Source organism: Pelodiscus sinensis, chromosome 20 (assembly GCF_049634645.1).
Source record: "Pelodiscus sinensis isolate JC-2024 chromosome 20, ASM4963464v1, whole genome shotgun sequence".
NCBI classification, from domain to species: Eukaryota; Metazoa; Chordata; order Testudines; family Trionychidae; genus Pelodiscus; species Pelodiscus sinensis.
In genome coordinates, this window is record NC_134730.1 from 26,624,425 (window position 1) to 26,643,834 (window position 19,410).

General features: G+C 54.1%; 2 protein-coding genes across 7 annotated transcripts; one reads left to right on the plus strand and one right to left on the minus strand.

Moving 5' to 3' along the window:
* Positions 1 to 1,147: 1,147 nt before the first annotated feature.
* MTNAP1 (mitochondrial nucleoid associated protein 1) lies at positions 1,148 to 9,169 on the plus strand. Of its 3 annotated transcripts, none has more exons than XM_006119068.4 (5): positions 1,148 to 1,329; positions 2,219 to 3,787; positions 4,961 to 5,068; positions 5,646 to 5,762; positions 7,313 to 9,169. In XM_006119068.4, exons 2-5 carry the CDS (start codon positions 2,227 to 2,229, stop codon positions 7,390 to 7,392), a joined length of 1,866 nt encoding a protein of 621 aa, XP_006119130.2. In that variant the 5' UTR covers positions 1,148 to 1,329; positions 2,219 to 2,226; the 3' UTR covers positions 7,393 to 9,169. The 3 variants fall into 3 exon arrangements, with proteins under 3 accessions (XP_006119130.2, XP_006119132.2, XP_006119131.2); XM_006119069.4 differs by having other exon boundaries at positions 1,149 to 1,329; positions 7,308 to 9,169; XM_006119070.4 differs by lacking the exon at positions 5,646 to 5,762 and having other exon boundaries at positions 7,308 to 9,169.
* A 432-nt stretch (positions 9,170 to 9,601) lies between these two features.
* CPSF4L (cleavage and polyadenylation specific factor 4 like) lies at positions 9,602 to 19,009 on the minus strand. 4 transcript variants are annotated; one of them, XM_075904022.1, is made up of 9 exons: positions 18,633 to 19,009; positions 18,085 to 18,135; positions 16,217 to 16,344; positions 15,481 to 15,568; positions 14,453 to 14,548; positions 13,750 to 13,843; positions 13,221 to 13,302; positions 11,292 to 11,471; positions 9,602 to 10,004 (listed from the first exon to the last, which is right to left on the minus strand). In XM_075904022.1, the coding sequence occupies exons 1-9, from the start codon at positions 18,733 to 18,735 to the stop codon at positions 9,936 to 9,938; spliced, it is 891 nt and encodes a 296-aa protein (XP_075760137.1). In that variant the 5' UTR covers positions 18,736 to 19,009; the 3' UTR covers positions 9,602 to 9,935. The 4 variants fall into 4 exon arrangements, with proteins under 4 accessions (XP_075760137.1, XP_075760138.1, XP_075760135.1 ...); XM_075904023.1 differs by lacking the exon at positions 15,481 to 15,568 and having other exon boundaries at positions 16,217 to 16,369; positions 18,633 to 18,987; XM_075904020.1 differs by lacking the exons at positions 15,481 to 15,568; positions 18,085 to 18,135 and having other exon boundaries at positions 16,217 to 16,369; positions 18,633 to 18,883.
* Between the last annotated feature and the right edge of the window lie 401 nt (positions 19,010 to 19,410).

Genomic DNA, 19,410 nt, shown 5'->3' on the forward strand with positions numbered 1-19,410 from the left:
AAAGGTCACCTACTGCTTTATTCTGTTTCTTTTTATTTAGAGGCTCATACTAGTGCCTGTCACCCCAACCTTTGAACACCTCCCTCGTGAGATTGGAGACTGGCAGACGTGATAACAGCAAGGGGGCTGCAGAGGCATAGACATTATCACTGCTCTCCCCTGGGGAAGGAGGAGAGGGAGATGCTCCTTATTTGGGGGGGGGGTCATGAAACCACCCTCCTGTCCCACCGTTGTCCTATCTTTTCACATTGAGACACTGGTCACTACAGAAGGCCTAGGTTTAGCTGCTGCTTTTAGTTACCCAACTCATGGTTTTATCATCACATGTGTCAGGGACATCAATGTTCCCTGTAAGCTGTGTGCTTGGGCGGTCACCCAGGAGAGATTCAAATGCCTCCCAGCTCATTAGCAAAGCACTCACAGCTGGCATAATGTGTTTTTGCTGGTGGAATACATCCACACATGCCTTGGTGTACAGAACAAAATGTATGCACAAGGGTGCAAAAAAAAATAGAGGGAACCTTCCTTGGTCAGGGTATTTTTGTGGTTTTGCGTAAACCCCTGGCTCCCAAAGTCGTGATGCTGTCGGCTTTCATTTAAAAACAAAAATAATCACGCATCTGACGAAGTGGGTCTTTGCCCACGAAAGCTTATGCTCCAACACTTCAGTTAGTCTATAAGGTGCCACAGGACTCCTCGCCGCTTTTGCAAAAATAATCTTCTAGCCCTCACAGAGGAAAGGTGAACCTTCAGGCTCAAAACCCAAAAGGCAAATTTAAAAAAAATCAGTTTCATTTGGGTTCTGGACATCCAACACTCGGGTCATCTGAAGAACTGGGCTGTGCCCACGGAAGCTCATGCTACCATCTACATGTTTTGTTAGTCTTTAAAGTGCATCCAGACTATTTGTTGTCTTTTAAGTTTATCCTGTGCAGAATAACTCGGCTACCCCCTGAAGCTAAAAAAAATCAACTACTCTCCTCCTTCAAAAAGTATTATTTTTTACAATCACATAATTTTTTAGGCCAATCTCATAACATGGGAGGGGGCTTTGAAAAGTCTGAGCCAGGGTTCCTGAACTCTTGCAGTTTGCAACAGGAATGCTACAAAAGTAGCACATAACATGTCATGTGACAGGGTCAAGCTTCAACAAGAGCTTTATTAACACAACCACGTGGGACTGAGCAGAGAGGATGGTGCAGCCCTCAGGACACAGAGCTAGAGCCAGCCACTGCTCTAGAAGGACTTGTGTTCCCCCTCCGAAATGCTGCTGCTGGCTCCAGGCTCCTGGAGCTCAGGGCTGGAAGTAAAGCTGTCCCCACTGAGCAGGTAGGAAATGGGATGGCAGCCATTGGTCTTGCTGCAGGAGGAGGGAGGATGCTAATGGAGCAGAGAGGAAGGAGAGAGCTTAGCCAGGAAATTGGGTGTATTTCTGCTCTCAGTGAAGTGTCATCGTGACAAAGGCTGGAGTAGGGAGGTGTGGTTTTTTATTTACACATCCAGCACCCAGACAAATCAGGCAGCATTTTGAATCCTGTTTTGTTCTCTCCCCTTCCCCCAACGCACCGAGAGAGAAGCCAGCCCTTCTCTGGAAGGGGCTGGCAAACTTTTTTGCTTTGAGGTTTTGTGTGTCTAATTGCTGGAGGGAGGGAAGGGAAAACATCAGAAGAAGCGCCGGGGGTACTGCAAAACTCAGATCTCCTTCCAGGGGGGTGGAGGGTTTTTTGTAAGGGGTGGGGATGGCAGCATGAATGAGGTATCCTGTTCTGGGACCCTCAGCATCAAAAAGGCAATGTTCACACGGCTGCGTCAAGGATCAATCATGCAAGGTTTAATGCAGGCAGGACAGATGGGAGTGCTGTGCTTAATGACATGTTTTCTGCATGTGACCCTTGCAAGTTGCATTCCCTTTGCAGTCTTTCAATTGTGGCCACTCTAGAACTGTTGCACTTCCATCTCTCTCTGCCACTGTCTTTTTTTTTTTTTTTTTTAACTTGGGAGTGCTTATCACTTAACCATGCATGCTTCCCTTTCCATGTACTAGTCATGCATTTTATCCTGCTGTCAAACAACTTCCTCTTGCTAAACTAGCCCCTGCTTCTGGCCTCTCTCCACTCCTACACACCTTTCCTGAAATGAGCAGCATTTCACCATAATTCCTATCACAGAATCTCTTCTTGCTCATAAATAACCCTTTTTTATTTTCCCACCTTTGCAGATAGAAAGATGGCAGGTGTCCCACCAGGAATGGAACTGTGCCCCTATTGTGGGAAGCCATTTAAACGACTGAAATCCCATTTACCACACTGTAAGATGGCAGGAGACAGAAACACTGCTTTTGACTCAGGCAAGGTGCTATATCCTGACTTGGAAGCATCTTATGCCAAGCCAGTTAGACCTCTGGCTCCCGAGGAAAAAAGGGGGCAAAGCAAAGAGAAGATGATAGGCATAGACAATGGCTCAGAAAGAGAAAGTAAGAAAAAAAACCTTGACACAACAGGGAACAAAGCAGAAAGCAAATTAAATCCCTTGCAAAGAGGGAGTTTTGCTGGCTCAGAAATAGCCAGCAGTTTGCCTGCAGAAAAACCAGGTAAAAATACAAAGCGGCAAATTAAACTGGCTTCTGAAAAGACCCACCGAGAGGAAGGAATGAGACTAGTTCAAGAAGAGGCCAGTATGCACACAAAAGCATCAGAGGATAGAACTTCAGAAGCAAAGCATGCGAAGAAGTTACCCAAAACCCAAAAAAGCAGAAGTAAAAATACTTCTGGTGCTGAGAATTTGGCACCTGGTGGCATTCTAGAGCCTCCATCAAATCAGGATGAAAAATCTGCCTTGAAGTTCCCTAGCGACCCAATAAGATCTTCTGCAAAACAGAAACAAAGAAAGGTAGGGTCTCCAACACGGGAGGTGGCGGGTCCTTTGGATTTACCCACTAGTGAGCTTGAAAGTATTCCTAGGGCAGCTATTGAGGGAGCTAAAGTAGTTATTAAGAATCATCGTGTCAAAGTGCTAAGAGGTAGGACTGAATCCAAAATTCAGGGCTCCCTGGCAGACAGTGCTACCACAGGTAATTCTACAACCCAGAGATGTTATATGGAAGTACTAGCCCCAGACAGCTCTGAAAGCCATGCTGCGATAGTCCAGCCTGACCATTGGAAGAACGAGAACGTTATAGGGGCCGTGAACACAAATGGTTTTCATTTGAAGCTTGCAGAAAATAATACGTTGAGTGCAGAGCGCGAAAAAGGGGATAGTTTAACAGCAACTGAAATGCACACACGCACTGATGACAGGGAGGCCGACTGCCTCACCCCGCTGGACAGAGTGGATAAAACCGAGACAGAAGAGAAGCAGTTTTACTTAAATGGGGACGTGGATTCTAAGGCCGCTTTCTCGGCTTCCCTCATCGAGAGGCGCCATTCAGCAAGAGACACTCTTAGTAGAGCCAGCGAAGGCATAGCCAGCCACTACCTAACCTGTGTGCAACAGCTTCAGAAGGCTGAAAAGCAGATTGGTTTCCTTTCTGAGCCTGCCCTGATTGCAGGGAGAAGAAACAGCGAGCTGGCTTTGAAACACCACTTGGTCCACACCTCCGAAAACCAGCCCACTTGTCTGTTCCAGTCTTCTGGCAGAGATATACAGGCAAGATCCATTGGGCTGGAGTGGTTTCCAGAACTGTATCCTAATTATCAGAGGCTGAGCATGCTTCCAGGGAGACCTGTTCAAGGGGACACGGAAATCAAGATGAAGAAGATAGAGCCTGGTTTCTTGGAAGGACTGCAAGGTAAAAGGAGGCTTTCAGTCACTACTTTTGAGATGTTCTGCCTAGCAATCACAGATGGGCTACATCCATTATATAATATCAGGGAGGGGGTCCCTTCCAGTTCTAGTCTTCTATGATAAGGGGCAAAGCTATCATAGAACACTAGAACTGGAAGGGACCTCGAGAGGTCATCAGATCCTGTCCCTTGCCCTCACGGCAGGACCAAGCACCGTCTAGGTCAGCCCTGACAGGTGTCTGTCTAACCTGCTCTTAAATATCTCCAGTGATGGAGATTCCACAACCTCCCTAGGCAATTTATTCCAGTGCTTAGCCACCCTGACAGGCATTTTTTCCTAATGTCCAAACTAAACCTTCCTTGCCACAATTTAAGCTCATTACTTCTTGGCCCATCATCAAAGGCCAAGGAGGACAATGTTTCTCTCTCCTCCTCGTTACACCCTTTTAGATACTTGGGACATAATAGCAGCTTGCAAGTATCTAAAAGGGTGTAACGAGGAGGAGAGAGGGGACATGATAGCAGCTTTCCTCTCTCCTCCTTGTTACACCCTTTTAGATACTTGAAAGCTGCTATCATGTCCCCTCTCAGTTTCCTTTTTTCTAAACTAAACAAACCCAATTCTTTCAGCCTTCCCTCATAGGTCGTTTCCTAGATCTTTAACCATTTTTGTTGCTCTTCTCTGGACCTTCTCCAGTTTCTCCGCATCTTTCTTGAAATGTGTTGCCTAGAACTGGATGCAGTACTCCAGTTGAGGCTTAATGAGTGCAGAGTAGAGCGGAAGAATGACTTCCTGCTCTTGCTCACAACACTCCTGTTAACAAGTGATTAATTGAGTGATTAATTGAGTAAATAAGCCCTCATTTACGAGCTGTCACATGGAACCTTAATTTGTATTCACTAGGATTAGCATGGCTTTCCCTAGAAAAGCAAGCATGCTTCCCTCAACGTAGGCCTTGTTTTTTCTAGATAGGACGGACCTCTTCATGCAGCCTATGATCTCTCTAGTCCAGGGGGAAGGGTGGTACGTTTTTCCGCCTCGAAAGAAGCAGGGAAAATCCCACTGTTGGAATCATTTTGAACTCTGCTGCATGCAGGGAGTGCAGCTTGCAGACTGGGAGGGAAGGGAGACAACATAACCCAGCCCTGTTGTCCCACCTCTGACTTTTGTTTCATAGTTCCCCTTGCAGAAAGGCGTCTGATGGATGTGAAACTCAAGGAGCTGCCTGGCTGGCTGGCAGCTTGTGACTTCTCTCCAAAGGGACTGGTCAGAGCAGTGCGGAAAGGTGAGCCTGGATCGTTTGCTTCCTTTCTGTACGTTGACTTGTCTGAAACCTAGTCTAAAAAAAATTAGATTGGCCCTCCTTGGTCTGGCACCCTCGGGACCTGACTGGTCCCAAAGGAGGGAGTTTGCCAGACCAGGGGAGGTCAGTTCCAGTCCCTCTGCTGACGGTCTCCTGGGATCCATCAGCAGACCCAGCCAGGCTTCCTGGCCCTGGGACACTGGGCCCCCTGCTAAGCTTCACTGCCTCAGGGCTGCCGGGCTCCGCTGCTTTCAGGCCACCGCTGCTGGGCTTCTGACTCCCTGGACAGCTCCGGATGCTGGGCTCCATGCTGCCAGCCTCCCAGAGCTCTCCGGTCCAGAGAGTCTGTTGTCCAGCAACAGCCGTGGTCTGGTTGCCAGACCATAGAGGTTCAACCCGTAGCAACAGCACATCGGGGTGGGAGACAAGGCGAGGTAGGTGGCATCAGTTATCTTCATGGAAACGGAAGTGGCTTGACTCATCCAACCATTCAGCTTCTAAAATTAGTCTGTCAGCTGGAGACGAATAACCAAGCTGGCCTGCATTTCGGTTTCCCCAGCCTGGAGCTGTTACTACAACAAATACATCGACGTAAAGAAGGGCGGAGCTGCTGGGATCTCCATGCTGGTGGCTGGATATTGCATCCTGAGCTATGGCTGGAGATATGAGCATCTGAGTAAGGTTTTCTTTTTGATGTTTTGTCTCTTCCAAGCCGGTCCTTTTATATTAGAGCGGGGCAAATCTCTGTTAGCCAAGTGATTTCAGGGTTATCATAGAACACTAGGGCCAGAAGGGACCTCGAGAGGGCATCAAGTCCAGTCCCCGGCCCTCACGGCAGAACCGAACACCATCTAGGCCAGCCCTGACAGGTGTCTGTCTAACCTGCTCTTAAATATCCCCAGTGATGCAGATTCCACAATCTCCCTCAGCAATTTATTCCAGTGTTTAACCACCAGGTGGTGCACATCCACACATGCCTCAGTGCACATAACATTTATTCTGCACATGGATGGAAAAAAAGAGGGAACATTGAATACTAGGGCTGTCGATAATCACAGTTATCTAAAAATAAAGCATGATTAAAAGACTGAATGATGGTAAATCAGTTTTAAACCCACGGTCAAAAAAATGAATATCAATTGGAATTTATTAAATATTTTGGATGTTTTTCTACATTTGCAAACATATCGATTTCAATTGCAAACACAGAATGCCAAGTATGCAGTGCTCGCTTTATATTTTTATTACAGATATTTGCTCTGTAAAAATGGTAAGAGAAATAGTATTTCTCAGTTCACTTCAAACAAATGGCGCAATAGTGGATGTACATCGTAAAAGTGCAATTTACAAATATAGATGTTTGGGGTACCTAACTAGAGCCCTGCAAATCCGCAGATATTCACTTTATATCTGCAGGTATCCACATTCACGGATAGGAATGCGGATATTCGCGGCTCATTTTTGTGGATACATGTATACATTTTGTATCTAGCAACTTGCACATTTGTGGATAGCTGCAGGTATCCACATGCATGAATTTTAACATCCCTAATCCACATACACAAATCCATGTAAACATGTAACCGCTGAATTCAGTGGTTACATAGTTACACGTGGTGGGAGGGGGGAGCTGGTGCTCACGGCAAGCCAGCTTTTAAGCCTGCCTTTCTGTGCTGCCTTTCTGTGCGCAAGAGGGCTTTTGCCCGAACAGGAGCAGCAGAGCATTTCCGCAAGAAGCACTGATTTCAGACAGTAGGGAGTCAGTGTTCTTGCGGAAATTCAAGCGGCCAGTGTAGACAGCTGGCAAGTTTTTCTGCAAAAGTAGCTGCTTTTGTGGAAAAACTTGCCAGTCTAGCCGCAGCCGTGCTGCTGTGTATTTATGCTGGGGAAAGCACAATCAAAGCGGTGTGCCTTGCACTCTGTGTGAGTACGTACATGGAAGCATCTAGCCAGTTGTGCTCGCAATACTCTTATTTCTGCTAGCTGGGTGTAATTAGGATGCATTTCCCCTGGGTTCTCTTCCTTTCCTGCTTGAACTATCATTCTTCCGCTGCCTGGCATTTACAGGACAGCTGAGTTAACCTGCAGGAGACAATTACAGTGAACCCAACAAATCAGTGAAATCGCACTCCGGCTTAGACATTGATGGCCACTGGAAAGTCCCGGCTGAGCTTAAATGCTACCAGAGAAACGTTCACATTGTATTTCTTTTTCTGTAAAGAACAGGATCGCTGGCGCAGACATCACTAAGGAAGGCACAAGGGCATTTGAGGATCAGAGACAGAAAATACACGACCGCCGGGTGAGACTCCGGCACGGCGCGTACGACCCACTTTCCGGCAGATCGCACAGCTTTGGAGGCCAGCGCTCTCCTCTGTTTTAATCAGCTCCGTTAATTTATTGCCAAAGGGAATGTTTTCTATTTACTCTCCCATACCGTGTAGTGTTAGCCAGAGGGGCACGTTCTGCAGAGACTGACAGTTTTCTGAGAGCACTAGCAGGAAATCTGAGCTGATGTTTAGTACCCGCAGAGCCAGACCTGGATTATAGGGCAGAAACTGGAAGATCAAAACCTGAGAGCTCCTGCTTTTAGCTCATATAGCACCTGAATCTGGTGCCAGATGTTCTAGGCCCCTGAGAACTTGCAGGGGAGGGGGCAGGGACTACAGGCGCCTGCTCCCCCCATGTTTTAGTTTCAAAGGTGAATGGCAGGTTCCAGTGTGAATACTGGGCAGAGGACCCCAGCCAATAAGACAGGGGTGGGCAAAATTTTTGCAATGGCCCTGGGCTGCCCCGGAAGGGGCAGAGCCTCAGGTGGAAGGGGCGGGGCCAGGACACTTCCCGTGCTTCCCCACCCACGACCTTGATTGGTCTGTGGGTGTGGGAGCACATGAAGTCTTTGCCCCCACTGCCTCCCCCAAGAAAACCGCCAGCTGTTCTGAAGAGCTGGCAGCTCCCTCTAGGCGCCCACACCCCTGGTGGTGGGAGGAGACTTTGCATACTCCCTCCCCCAGGCCTGGACTGACCCGGGGGCTGGGAGGGAAGGATCCCATGAAGTCTGCCTCCACCCTGCAAGGGAACCTCGTGCTTAGTCACCCACCAGCTGAGCAGCCACTGGAGGTTGACTCTTAAGTGCTGAGCCTCTTGCAGGGCTCCCTGCCCTCCGGCACATGGTACTTAGAGTCAACCACCAGGGTTGGCCAAGCACGTCCTGATTGGCCTGGGGCAAGGGAGTGGCAGGTTGGGCCTGCAAAGGCCCTTTGGCCTATCCCAGCAATAAGAGGAAGAGGAGGAGTTTGGAAGGACCATCTGCCCAGCCCCCCAGCTCGGTTGTAAAAGTGGGATGGCACCAGGGACCTATGACAGACGCTCAGCGGGGGAAGCATGACAACCCCTGGTCCCATTCCGCGTCCTGCACCCGTGCTAAGCAAGACATGCTGTTTGGCCCAGCTCTGCACGACAGTCTGAGCCCAGACGCCACACTCTGCAAAGCCTGGCTCGTTTAAGGACAGGGCTGTGAGCCAGTCAAGCGCTGCAGGAACCACGTCAGATCTGATCTGGAGAGCTCCAAGCTGACAGTTTGACAGCGCAGCAGTCGGGGTAAGACAGACCCCTTCTCCGCCACACAGCCACCGCGACGCACGAGGGCAGCCACCCAGCCCGGTCTCTCCCTTGTAAGCAACACGCGGCCTGTCAGAAGCTGTTGCCGTAATGACGTGTAAAGAGGCACTAAAGCAAAGCAGGAATGACATTAACTCAGCAGCATCCTATTATCGGCACAGGACAAGCCGTACTATTCAGACGGTCCTCTGGGTAGAACATGACCCTTCTAGCAGAACAAACAAGAGTCAGTGATTAAAATAGTGTTGATTCTAACCCTGCCTCTAGCCAGCTAGGATTCTATTTCCTCTCTCCAGGACAGCGTAATGCAATCAAAAGGGGATCCAGAACTGTTGGCCAAAAGCTTTATTACAAATACATTACAGTAGCATTAAAAAACAACACTCCGGCTGCCGAACAAGAGTAAAACCACATTTTACCAAGACTTCTCTCTCCCTTGCAATAAATCTGGTGTTTTCTTAACTCCGATTTTGTACGAGGCGCGCTGTTACAAGGCAATATCGTCCCGCCTTCCACTGGAGCCTTAGCACCCCTCTTGAGGGCGTGTTAACCCCATTGTACAGTAGGAGAAGTAGAGGCACACAGCTATTAAGTGACTTGCCCAAGTTCACGCATCAAGGTGGCGGTTAGTGATGAAACCCAGTTCTGGTCCCCGTCCTGTCGTCTAACCACTCCAGGCTACGGAAAGGTCAGCTTCTTTCTCCATCTCTCAGCAATTGCATGAGATGTTTTGAGAGAGAGCACCTTGAGTATTGGGAGAGGAAAGAACTTGGATTCGGCCGTAGATTCACAGGATCCTGCTAAAGGCTGTGAATTGCAGTCTAGAAGCCAGAGGCTGCCCTTTTCAACTTCGCGCCTACTGAAATACTTCCTGACCCCAGCACACAGCAGGCCCCTGAATAGTAGCCAGAATCCAAGCGGACTGTTCGACCGTGCCTTTCAAAACCACGGTTTAGTGCTGGCATGATTATCAGTGTCTGACACACCAGCCGGGCCTGAGCCCCCTGCCAACACAACAGGGTGGGGTCAGAAAATAAACATCCAGTTACAGTTCCAAAGCAACTGCATTTCTCCCTCCCCTTTCCCCAAGCAAAGAGTGGTAAAAAAACCTGCCTGGAGCAGGATGACTCCGACTGGGCTTTAGAAAGACACCCACTGTCCTGACTGGCCGCCAGTGTATCCCAACATAGCCTCTTCCTTTGGCTCCTCTTCCTGGCGTGCTCGCCAATCATTTCCCCGGCTGGATTCCCAGCCGACTCTTGCGGCATTTGTTGGCATAGTGGCCCTTTTCTCCACACTGCAAGGGAAGCGAATAGCAGAACATCCCCATGGGCAAGGAGATCAACCTAGTACAGCACAGAGCAATTGCCCAGGATGGAGGGTTTAAAACAGGTGGGGAGTCTGGCCCCTGGATTGCCTGGATCCAGTGCCCGGGCCTCAGGGCTCCACCCCCCTAAGGACTGGGGAGCCCACCCTGCCTTTCCAGCCTCCACTGCCTCCCGGACAACTAATTTTTCTGTGGGTCAGCAGTCCCTGACCCCAAAGAAGGTTCCCCACTCCTGGTTTAACCCAACACACCGGCTGCATCTAGACTGGCATGATTTTCCGCAAATGCTTTTAACGGAAAAGTTTTTCCGTTAAAAGCATTTGCGGAAAAGAGCGTCTAGATTGGCCAATCTAGACGCGGTTTTGCGCAAGAAAGCCCCGATCGCCATTTTCGCCATCAGGGCTTTTTTGCGCAAAATAGCTTTCAGCTGTCTAACACTGGCCCTTTTGCGCAAAAGCATTCCCAGAAAAGAGTTTGTGCCCGAACGGGAACGTCAAAGCATTTGCGCAAGAAGCACTGATTTCGGACAGTAGAACGTCAGTGCTTTTGCGCAAAATCAAGTGGCCAGAGTAGACAGCTGGCAAGTTATTCCGCAAAAGTAACTGCTTTTGCGGAAAAACTTGCCAGTCTAGACACAGCCCCCTTGTCCTGGCATAGGAGATGGAGATATCGGGTTGGTAGGATCTGGCCTGGCTCGTCCACAGGAATAATGGCCAGCCAGCTGCGCCACTCTTGTCCCAATTAATCGGTGGTAGGACGGAGCGGCCGTCCCACACGTGGGGTCACCGAGGCACTCGTCGTACCGACCCCCTGAACCGACACTCCTGACTAGAGTCCCCGCAGGGTAACTAGCGTCCCATCCTTCTGCCTCACCCCCACTGCACTGGAGTCTGTTCTGGTTTTATGGCACCGGCCCACTCCCCTGCCAATCCAGACCCCCACTCCAGTCCTGGGGGCTGCGTGAGAGATCGTGGCAAACCCAGGAAGACAAAGGGCTCAGCAACGGGCAACAACAAGGCAAGGAGCTGCTGCAAGTCAGCAAACCCAAGTGCTTTTTAAGCTGGAGTAGAACCTTGTTCTGTCCCCTTGGGGAACAGCAGCCGGGCAGCGACGGCTTCGAGTCCGTGGGTCCCATAATAGCAGTAGCCTCGGAATAAGACCAGACAAGGCTTGCTCCAAGCACTGGCATCTCTGTTTGGAGCCGAGAGTGTGGGGGAAGAATCATTTGTAAAGGGCTCCCCGGCACCAGACACTGACCTTGAAACATGTGACTTGCCCAAGGGGTCGGAGCACGGTGTAGGGGTAACCCCCAGTCTCTTGGGCCTTCTTCATCTGGCATGGGGCAGCCTTCACCCCGGGCTGGTGAGAAAGCGAGGGGACCTCCAAGGCTTGCGGCTCCTGACCTCGCTTGCCAACAGCGGCTGGTGGGGTCAGCCCCTGCAGCACAGGAGAAATCAGCCAGGCTAGCTGTGGTCAGGGCAAGCTAGCTACAGGGCAGGAGCATCCGAGGTTCACAGCCGGCTTTCCCGTCTGCTGGAATCTCACCCCTGGCTGTGAATTGCCATGGATAGCCGCTGGGCCTGAGAAGGACTTTCTAGCCGGGGGCGAGGGTACTCAAAGCCTTGTGTTGCTGCCTATTTCTCGGAAGCGGCACAACTTCAGCAAGGGAGAGGAGAAAGACCCCGCTCCGGAAGATCCCAGCGGTTATGAGGCTCTCCTGTGACGCGGGAAATCTGGTTCAAATCCCAGCACCACATCAGGTGTCGGGGGGCGGGGAGTTGAATCTTGGTCTCCCACATCTTCGCAGAGAACGGTAGCCACCAGGCTAAAGGGTACAAGCAGGCACCTTTTCCCAACCCTTTCCCCGCCCCAGTGGTGGGTAAATCCAGTCCTTGGGTTTCTGCAAACATCCCCAACACGTAAGTAAAAAAGCTTCAGGGGGTAGCTGAGTTAGTCTGTACAGGATAGACTTAAAAAAACAACCTACTTATAGTCTGGTAGCACTTTAAAGACTAACAAAACACATCGGCTGTGTGTACATTGGCACGATCTTGCGCCAAAGTGGCCACTTTCGCACAAAAACATGCTGCCTGTCTACACTAGCGGGAATTCTTGCGCAAGAACACTGACATTCTAATGTGTGAAATCAGGGCTTCTTGCGCTAGAACAATGATGCTCCCGCTCAGGAATAAGCCCTCTTGTGCAACTGTTCTTGCGCAAGAGGCCAGTGTAGACAGGCAACGTGAATTTCTTGCGCAAGACAGCCCGATGGCTAAAATGGCCATCAGAGCTCTCCTGCGCAAGAGAGCATCTACTCTGGCACGGATGCTCTTGCGCAAAGGCACATGCCAGTGTAGACGCTCTCTTGTGCAAATACTTTAACACAAGAACTCTTGCGTTAAAGAGTATTTGCACAAGATCATGCCAATGTAGACGTAGCCATCGATAGTATTAGGAGCTTTCGTGGGCACAACCCGCTTCTTCAGATGACTGGAGTATAGGATGTTCAGAACCATCTGAAGAAGTGGGCTATGCCCCCGAAAGCTCATGATCCCATCTACAGCTATGTCTACACTCACGGCTTTCTTGCGCGAGAAATATGCAAATGAGGCTACGCGTGGAATATCGCTGCTCCTCATTTGCATACCTAATGAGCCGCCCTTTTTGCAGAAGAGGCTCTTGCGCCAGAAGGAGCTGTCTACACTGCCCCTTCTTGCGCAAGAAAAACCCTCTTGCGCAATGCCGCTATGCCGATTATTTTCAGGAATAACAGCGTTGCGCAAGCGGATTTTTTCTTGCGCAAGAAGGGGCAGTGTAGACAGCTCCTTCTGGCGCAAGAGCCTCTTCTGCAAAAAGGGCGGCTCATTAGGTATGCAAATGAGGCACGGCGATATTCCACGCGTAGCCTCATTTGCATATTTCTCACGCAAGAAAGCCGGGAGCGTAGACATAGCCTACATGTTTTGTTAGTCTAGTTCTACCAGACTTCCTGTTGTTTTTTAATACTTCCGTAAAACTTTGGGTTCAGTTTCCTCATTACTGACGAGTGCTGATTTTGGGGGTGGGGGTCAGTTTTCAGGGATCTTGCTGTGAATTTGTGAACGGTTTTGGATCATCCAAGTCAGGGTTAGGGAGAAGGGTGGGGGGGAGGGAGAAGCTAGTCGCTGAAGAGTGTCCAGCCCTCACCTCAGGAGACGCCCACATGGGCGCCTTTCCAGGCCTGCCCTGGGAGAGATCCGAGTTACACAGCGTCACGTCGGCCTTGGGGCTGTCGGAGGGGCAGAAGGAAAAGACAGTCAGTGATACCAAGCAGGGGATTTGACAGGCCAAGCAAACCTCTGTCACAAGCAGCCTTGTCCGGCCGGCCCAGGCAGTGTCATGCAAACCCAAGTGCGAGACCCAAATGGGGGAGGGGAGGCAGGAGGGCAGAGTGGGAAGCCAGGGAATTCCCAGGCTCGGAATTCCGGGAAGCTGGTAGCCACATGCAGTCACCTGCCCTGCCCAGCAGATGGCGCCACGGGCACAGAACAGAACTGGTGAGGCTGCGTGGAAGGGATTAACTCAGGTTTAAGATCCAGCTGTTCTGCAGACAGAGGTGCTCCTCCATCTCCCCGAGGCAACTGCCCACTCTCTGGGCTTTCGTAGAGGCAGTCTCCATGGTACCCCTCCCCCCAGGCCTTGCCAAAGTCCCTCCTATCCCCTCCCAGATACATACTGCATGAATTTGCACTTGGGTCCTTCCGGGCAGAAGCCGGCTAAGTAGTTGACACACATCACTCTCCTGGTGTGTTTGTATTTACACAGCGGACCTGCCACAGACGCACAGCCAGAGAGGGAGAGAGGTCAGTCAGCACGGAAAGGGGGCAGGGCCGCCACTGGGGCTGGGTCAGCGATGGGTCTCTTCCTGGGACCAGAGAACGGAGCCCCCCCCCCTCCCCTTTGTGAAGAGTTTGTGGCCTCATTTCTTCCTTTACAGTCTAACTCCCTGCCCCCCACTGTGTGCTCAGTGCCCAGAATTCCAGCCAGCTGCTTAGACACAGACCATATCCAATGGCCATGCATTTTGGGGGTCATGAGGGCCAGATTACACACGTACCCTTTTCCATTTCTACCTCCTGTCGGTTGCCAATTTTTTAATTAGCTTCATGAACAATCATGTGTTGCAGAATAATGCAAGGGACTCTATAGAGAACAAAGTGTTTATCACTGGAAGATCTCAAAGCACTTGAAGGGCCTTCAATATGCCCAGAGTGCTGCCAGGCAAGTATCGGGCCCATTTTACAGATGGGCAAACTGAGGCAGGAAGGAAAAAAAAGGCTACGCCACACCTCAGTAACCGAGCCAGGAATAGAACCCAGGCATCCCGCCCCTTAGGCCCCCGCTCCCGTTCCCGTAGTTACCAAGCACAAAGCATTCACCCTGTTTGCAGAACCCTCTGTTGTACCAGGGACAGTCCTTAATTCTGGAGGCTGGGTCAATGTGCAGGAAGGGGCATTCTCTGTTGCTGCACTCGCCTGGGACAGGATATTTATGGAGAAGAAAGAATTGTAGTGCCACATATTTGAAGTCCTGTTGCTGCCTGCCTCTCAAGATGACAGCCAGCAAAGATCCCTCCTTCCCCCCCCCCCCCCTGTAAAGAACCATAAGAACAGCAGTTTAGAGAGCACCAAAATTTGAGAGGCAGCCACCTCTGGGCTGGAGCGCAGCCCCCAGCGAGCAGAGACCATGCTGCAGAATAAGGAGAGAAGAGAACGTTTTGGGCCACAGGCACCAGGTTGAACCTCAGCTCTTCAGGAAACAGGCATGTGTCCCACTAAAGCAAACAGGGATTTGGCCCGTAACGTCCTAAGCCAGATACACCCCCTTCCCGCCCCCAGCAAAAGCACGAAAGGTCAAGTCAGCACAGAATCAAACCTGAGCAGTGTTCCCTGAAAGTTCAGTGCTTGGGTGGCCGCCCAGGAGAGCGCTGGCCAGCTGACTAGCAAAGCATGGCCAGCATGTGTTTTGACAGGTGGTGCACATCTGCTCATGCGTTGGTGCACGTAACAAAATTTATTCTGCATGGGGATGGCAAAAGTTAGCAAGAACACTGCTTGGGATGATCTGGGGGAGTTCAAGTGCTCCTGACCGGATACTTACAATGCCCCCTTCCTTCTGGGGGTTTCCTTTAGCTCCCCCAGCTTGGCAATCACTCACACGGTACCAGAAGGTTAAACACACCTGAGCACCTGCCTCCAGCCTCTGCCCCCAGCCCAACGAAGAGCTCTGGGTTTGCACGACCCCACCACATCTCAGCTGCTGGCCCTGCCAGACAGAGATGGGGCTCTCCAGAGCTCACACCCTGAACAAGAACAGGGTGGTAGAGGGGCCGCCCCCCATGCGGGCACATGGACCTCAGGGTCCGGGGAGCAGCCGTTAGCATGAAAGGCCTGGCTGAGCAACGCACCTCGACAAGGGACCGGCTCTGCTGCGCTTGGGGGCAGCCGGCACGACCGGCAGGGAATTCCCATCTTCCCTGGTGCAACGGGAACCTGCTGCCAGGTCCGGATTTATAAGGGTGCCGATGGCCCCGGGCCAACACTCAGCCTGTGCCCCTCCCCACCTGCGTGCCCCCTGAACTCCTGTCCCCAATCGGCCCTGCCCCCTGCTTGCTTCTCTGCCCCTTCCCCACCCCCACGCCTCTGTCCCCTCCCCCGCCCGCATCTCCCTTCCCTCTGCCCCTTCCCCCCTTCACATTCCTCTCCCCCTCCTCCCGGCCCCCTTTCCCCTGTCTGCAGCTTGCTCCTCTCTGCCTGACCCCTTCCCCAATGAGAGCAGCAGGCAGGGTCCGGTGGCGGTGGAGGGCAAGCAGAGGCAAGGCCACGGCTGGGGCCCACGCAAGGTGACTCTGGCCCTGTGGCTGCACAAAGCGTGGCCAAGGGGGCCAGCCGGCCCAGCCATCTCAAACCTACGTCGACTTTGGGCACAGACCCGCCCGGGTCAGAACTCAGTAGGGTCAGGCAGGACCTGAACGTGCCTTCACTTTCGCACGGGACAGGCCCCGTTCCCCACCCGTCCCGGCAGAGCGAGGCCCGGACAGGCCAAGAACCGGCTCCGACGGGGTCCGGAGCGTGCGCACGCCCCACGGGAGCTGCCCCCGCTCAACGAACCGCGCCACGAAGCCGCCAGGCCCCGGCACCTACCAAACTTGGAGTAGAAATAGCACTCGGGCATCTTGGTGACATCGTACTCATGCAAGAATTCGCACTGGTCCCCCCTCTTGCACAGTCCACGCAGCCAGTGCTTGCACACCACCGTCTGCTCCCCGCTGCTGTGCCGGAAGGGGCACATCAGGCCTGGACACGGAGCAGAGACGCCTTCGTCCCTCCTTTTTCCACAGGAGCCCACTCCCCCCCCGCCTGCCGAGAGATGCCGGCTCCTACTCCCACCCCTGCCCGGGGTGCTCCTGAACCGCAGCTATGAGGCAAGGGGAGGCATTGCCTTTCCAAACTGCCCCGCCCACACTCCGCCCCCTTTAGCCTGGCTCCCAGCCTGCCCCTGGGCTTCTGCCATGCTGGGGTTGCCGCCACTGGGGCAGGGCGCTCTGTCTGGGGCCAGGCCAGGAGACTGAGGATACCTGGCCTCCCACATGCCACCTACCCTCCATGAGCCATGGGGCCAGGGAGGCTCATGCAGGGGGCTGGAAAACTGTCCCTGTGGTGGGGGTCTTGCCAGGAGGGGGGGGTGGCACATGGAGGTGTCCCCGGTGGTGGGGAAGGGTTTTGCACAGGCTCTTGGGGGCACGGAGCCATTCGATGGGGGCAGACTGGGGACGGAGTGCAGACAGGGCTGTGCCTGGCAGTTTGGGCAGGCAAGGGTACGGGAGGGGGTTGGCTCCCAGGGGAAGCAGGGCATCAGGCGGGAGGGGCTCAGGGCTGGGGGATTTGCCCCCCCCCCCCACTGCTAGGTTTGCCTGCCACCCATGTGAGGCCTCCGTGAGGAGTCTCCCCCCCCCCCACACACCCCCTCTCCAGCACCCCCGCAGCCGGGGCTGCCATAGGCACAGCCGACAGCGTGGGGACCCCCTTCTTAGCAGGGTCTCGCACGGCACCGGGAAGGAGACGCTCCCGCGCCCGGGACCTCGGGGGGTGGAGCCCCAGGCCCTGGTGGGAGCGGCCCCAGGAAGCGCGCTCGGCTGAGCTGGGGTCTCGGATGCTAAGGGCTCCCTGCCGAGGTGCTTCCGGACCACCCCATCGGCATGGTACCCGGGCGCCGGCGGGAGGCCAGGGCAGGGCACTAGCCCCATGGAAGGGGACAGGCGGAGACAGAAACAGACCAAGGCCTCGGTCCCCAGGCCAGCCGCCCGCTCCTCCTCCCTGGGAAGCATGTGGAGCAGGGCCGGGGAACCTTTTTTGGGTCGGGCTGCAAAAAAATAAGAAGCAACCCCCTCTCTTCTCCTCCCCCCCCCCCCCATTCCCCTTGCACACCAGAGCCTAGGGGAGCCGGGGCTGGTAGATTTTGTGGTATCCCCCCCCCCCACACACACACACAGTGGGGTGGGGCCAAAAATGAGGCATTTAGTGTGAGGGAGGGGGCTGCTGAGAATCAGGCTTGGGAGCGAAGTCGGTGGGAGGGAGGGTGCAGAAGCAGAGTGGGGGTGTTGGGTCTGGGTGGTAAGGAGGGTGCAGGAGCGGAGTGGGGGGCAGAGCCCGGATAGGAGGGGGCCACAGGGCCGGAGCACCAGCTTCCCAAAGCCGGAAGGGCCAGATCTAGGCAAACCGGTCCCTGGGCCGTAGGATTCCCCACCCCTGCTATAGAGGGACCATGCTCAGCCGCCGGCCCTGGGCCCGAGGGTCCCCAGTAGGTCAGGGAGTGGTGCTGCCAGCCTCCAAGCAGCCCGCTTGCTCCGGCGCCCGTTCGTGCCAGCTGGGACGCTGGATCCCAAGTGGGTGGCAGACCCCACAGGCTGGTCCCGGAATCTGCCTGGGGGCCTGGAGACGAAAGGCTCCCTGCCAGGCTCCCGGCCCCTAAAATGCCAGCGTCCCTGCGCCCCCCCCCCCCCCCAACTCACCCTTTGCACACAGCCCTCGGAGGAAGAACTCGCACACGGACGCCCCCGACTCTGGGGGGAGAGGCAGTTAGCGGGGGGCGGGTCCCCCACCCGTAAGCCCCTGCAGGACGCCCCGCTCCCACCCCACTTGTCGCTCTGCAGAGGCGGGACCCCGGGGCTGGGCCAACCCCCCAGCTAAGAAGGGGAACGCCTCCCCCTCCACCCACCAGTCTATCCCCATGCAGCACCCTCGTGTCACTCTGGGGGCAAGCCCCTCACCGTGGCACCTGGGCGCCGGCATCGCCACCTGCAGAGAGGCTGGGGTCAGGGGGCCCCTCTCTGTGCTCACCACACCCCATCCAGCTCTACCCCAGCGCTGCCAGTGCCAGATCCCACCCTGAGCCCCCTGCCAGCCCCCAGCCGCTCTGCATGACCCGCCGGAGCCCTCTCCGGGCCCGTGGCTGCAGAGAGACACCCCAGGGAGCTGGGAGTGTGAACTCAGAGCTGGGGCAAGACCTGGGGGTCAGGCCAGGGCCCCTCAGCTTGGAAGCTGCAGGTCCCCCACTTACTGTCCATGCCTGGGAACGGCAGGAGCAGGGCCCCTCGCTGGAGGGCCACATCCCGCTCCAAGTCAAACACCAGCTTCTCCAGGCCAGCGATGAGCTCCTGCATCTCTGCCCCGCCACCGGGGGGCACCCCCCACCGAGCCCCAGGCCCAGGGAGCCAAGCCAGCCTGCACAGGCCCAGCTGAGGAAGGGGAGTGAAGAAGGGGCCAACTGCAAATCCCCTCTCTCCAATCTGCCCTTCCCCGGATGCTGCAAGCTCCCTGCTGCCTCCCTTCCCTCCTGAGCCCCCAGCTGCTCCCAGACGAGCCCCCACCCAGCTCAGAGCCCCCCAGGAATCTGCACCCCCCCTGCTCTGGCAGCAACCCAGGGAAGCGAGCAAGGAGGCTGCAATGTGGAGGGAACAGCTCCCAGCATCTGCTCTCAATTTGCAGCTGTGATTGAGTGGGGCTGGGCCCCAGCTGTAAGGAAATCAGGGCTGGGCCCCAAGCAGGCCGGCCAGGTTAACCCCTCGCTCCCCGTGGCCCTCCGCACAGACCTGGGCGTTTACTGCCAGCTGGCCAGCACCTCCCCCCGAACCCCAGGCTCCCTCCGAGTGCTTTCCCTTAACCCTTTCACTGCACAAAGCTTTGCTGGGGGGCAACTCCATCACCGTGGGGGGCGGGGCGCTCCGGGGGCTGTTTCTCTGGGGAGCCACCTGGGTCCAGTTCCAGAGAGCGAGGGACAGGCCTATCGGGTTTCCCTCCATCCCCTGACACTGACAGCAGCTCTTCTGCTCAGCTGG